Source organism: Haliotis cracherodii, unplaced genomic scaffold, assembly GCF_022045235.1.
Source record: "Haliotis cracherodii isolate W230 unplaced genomic scaffold, xgHalCrac1.p SCAF_25, whole genome shotgun sequence".
In the NCBI taxonomy this organism is placed as follows: Eukaryota; Metazoa; Mollusca; class Gastropoda; order Lepetellida; family Haliotidae; genus Haliotis; species Haliotis cracherodii.
The window spans coordinates 9,310,015-9,313,214 of NW_027266281.1; the positions used below are offsets into that span (position 1 = coordinate 9,310,015).

Consider the following 3,200-nt stretch of genomic DNA (forward strand, 5'->3'; position numbering starts at 1 on the left):
TGTTTTTTTTGACAATAGCTACAGTCTTTGTCCCTGAGAAGCGAATTATTAAATTTCCAGAATCCTGCCCCCCTGTCTATTTCATTTAAAGTAAATGACATTGATACTGGAGAGTGGACCGACATAAAGCTTGGCTCTATTTGAGTAGGGGCGGTCGGATAGCCTAGTTGTTAAAGCGTTCGCTCGTCACGCCGAAGACCCGGGTTCGATTCCCGACATGGGTACAATGTGTGAAGCCCATTTTTGGTGTCCATTGCTGGAATATTGCTAAAAGCGGCGTAAAACCATACTCCCTCACTCACTCTATTTGAGTAGCTGTAATAGAATGGATCATATTATGCGACACAAGAAAGTAATCAAGTCTAGCTTGCTTCAATGGAGATGGTTGGCGCTAGGTGTATCTTTTTTCATTCGGATATCTCTCTCGCCAATGGTCAACTAGGGCCATTTCATCTTTTAATTTCATTATTCTATCTCTCGCCTTTGGATTATTGTTGTGTTTATAATTGAAGGTGTCAAAGTAATAATCTTGGACTACATTCCAATCTCAACAGATAATTATATGATCGCTATTTAGTGATTTTGTCGCTGTTTCAAGATCGTTGTAAAAGGTATGGTCGTCAACATTCTGACCATAAAGGTTGATGATAGCTAACTTGTATTTATCGATTGTGATTTTGACGATTAAACTATTACCATCATTAATTGCTCACTTGAGACCCGCTAAGAGTTTTTCAAAGTGTAAATTGCAATACCCAGAACAGTTTTAAAAATATGCTTTGGACCCCTATTGATGCACATAGGATAGACAACACGGTCGACGGACAAATTAATATGCATACATGCAATTTCATTTAACCACGCTGTTTAGAAATGATTCATAAACAATCTCAGTCGATGTTCCCGATTGCTCAGACGGCGGTGGTGAAGACTTGTGAGCGTATGTACTAGTATTTGTTCATTGGTAGATAATAATATCCAACCATTGCAGAAAATGCCAACCTGCATGTCGTCTGCTTTTGCAGTCGGTTGAAAGGTGAATTAACTACCACCTTAAATCATAGTGATTTAAGAATGAGATTATAATTCATCACCATTAAGGTAGCTTTATATTTGCATAATGTCGGCTAAGCACTCGAGGCATCAATTGAAATTTTTATGACACACTTCTATACAACGTTGTTAAATGAAATCACATATACATATACATATGTATTTGTCTGTCTTCCATGTTGTTTATTCTATGTGCATCAATGGACGTCCAAAGAATATTTTTTAAAGCTGTTCTGTGTATTGCGATTTACACTTTGAAAAACTCTTAGCGGGTCTGAAGGGGGCATACCGACAGAGAAGTGTTCCACCTTTACTCTTATGGAGAAGACGGGCGAGTGCGAATTAAACTGGCACTGGTTCCATATAAAATAGTTTTTACTATATCGTTTTTGTTGTTGTTTTAAAACTATTTTAAGACGTGCGGCTTTGTGTACAAACTCCCAGACACTGCAGTGGTAATAGTAGTTTTAACAAAACAATCTGTACTTTTTCTTTAGAGCAGAAAATGCTGATCAAATAGGAAAGTCTTCCTCATACTATAGGTGTTCTTTACTGTCAACAATAATTATAGATATCAACTGTCAAAGGTTATCATGCAATACCAAACCCAACAGCATTTAACACTGCAAACTCAAAGTTTTCTTTGAATTCGCTGTATTCGTTGTAGGTAACAGGCATTCTTAAAATGCAGCTGCAGGTATTGGCCGTTGGATATCTCATGTTTGGTGAATCTGGCAGAAACTCAAGTCGTGGGTTTGTATCAAATCCACAAGGTGGTATGGATTCAGATCCAGTGGCGAACATCAATATGTCAGAAAATTGCAGTGTTGATTCCCCCTCTGAAATCACACCCATAAACAGGCATACTTTATTATTTTTTAATTTAAAACTACAGTTTTGCATATGTGTCTGCATTGTGCTAAAGAAACAAACACAAGACAAATAAAAATGTAATGACTGCCTTCAGGGATATCAAATCATACTAAATCCTAAAAAATGCACTATAAGTCTCATTTGTATGTAGAGGGCACGGGTGGCCCAGTCGTCTAAGGCGCCGCGATTCGCTATGCAGAAACCTATGATTGTGGGTTCGAATCCCAGTTCGCCCGGATTATGTTTCTAGGTCAGCACCATACCCGTGCTCGTGGGTTTCCCCAAAGTGGTAAACGTCCAAGACCTGCATCACTTCGGGTTTTCCTCCCACATTAAGCTGACAGGCCGCGATATAACTGGAACACTGTTAAAAGCGGCGTTAAACCCAACTCACTCACTCACTCACTCACTCACTCATTTGTATAATACATATCAAAATCTTTATGAAAAATACCAAGTTTCATTTCATTTGAATACCTTTCACGTCGCTCAGGTAGTCATTCCAATACGCCAATGTGGACACTTCCTTTCGTCTTCTGTTTGTACCTTCAGGGTTCAGAACAGGCTTAAACAATTCCGTGACGGTGTCCAAGCCAAGATTACCCACGGAATAAACAATATCAAAACATGAAGTTCAACATTTGTGTATATTTTAAAAGAAATATAAACCGTTATCGCCCCTATCGTGTAGTTTTCAACTACAAACATATTTATTGTTTTGGCCTATTGTTATGCACCAGATTTAGGCAGAAATTATTGATAAGAAGGGAAACAAATATGAGATTGTACACGGTGAAGCTTCTCGCAAATGTCTGTTCCACGGGGAAGGTCTGCCAAAACAATACTCGATTTGATGAAATTCGGTCCTTGTGTTATCCAGCTGGACATTTTCTCCGAAAATAGCCGAGGTGGAGCACCGCTATGCGCCCGAGACAAAGAAATCAGCACACCCACAATAAAGTACAGATCTTTATCCATAGTTGAAATATTAATAAATTAAAGACGGCTACTTTACTACCAAAACACAACCTTCTTTGTGCTTCTAAAATGTATGAAAGCAAATGAAGCACCTGCATGTTCAAAAATTAAATTGTATGATATGGAAGTATGGTGACCGGTGAGCGAGGGAACATAAATGACCTACGTTGCATCTGTCAATATATAAATGGACTTAGATGATACTGTTACAGTTTACCTCTTTGGTTCGGGATAATAAACTTATCACCAGTTGGCCCTGAGAACATGGGACTATCGTGGATCTCTCTCTTGCGACG

General features: G+C 38.7%; 1 protein-coding gene across 1 annotated transcript; it reads right to left on the bottom strand.

Moving 5' to 3' along the window:
* Positions 1–1,644: 1,644 nt before the first annotated feature.
* Positions 1,645–2,904, bottom strand: LOC139472759 (G2/M phase-specific E3 ubiquitin-protein ligase-like). The gene is made up of 3 exons (XM_071255227.1): positions 2,716–2,904; positions 2,404–2,530; positions 1,645–1,892 (listed from the first exon to the last, which is right to left on the bottom strand). The coding sequence occupies exons 1-3, from the start codon at positions 2,902–2,904 to the stop codon at positions 1,645–1,647; spliced, it is 564 nt and encodes a 187-aa protein (XP_071111328.1).
* Positions 2,905–3,200: the final 296 nt, after the last annotated feature.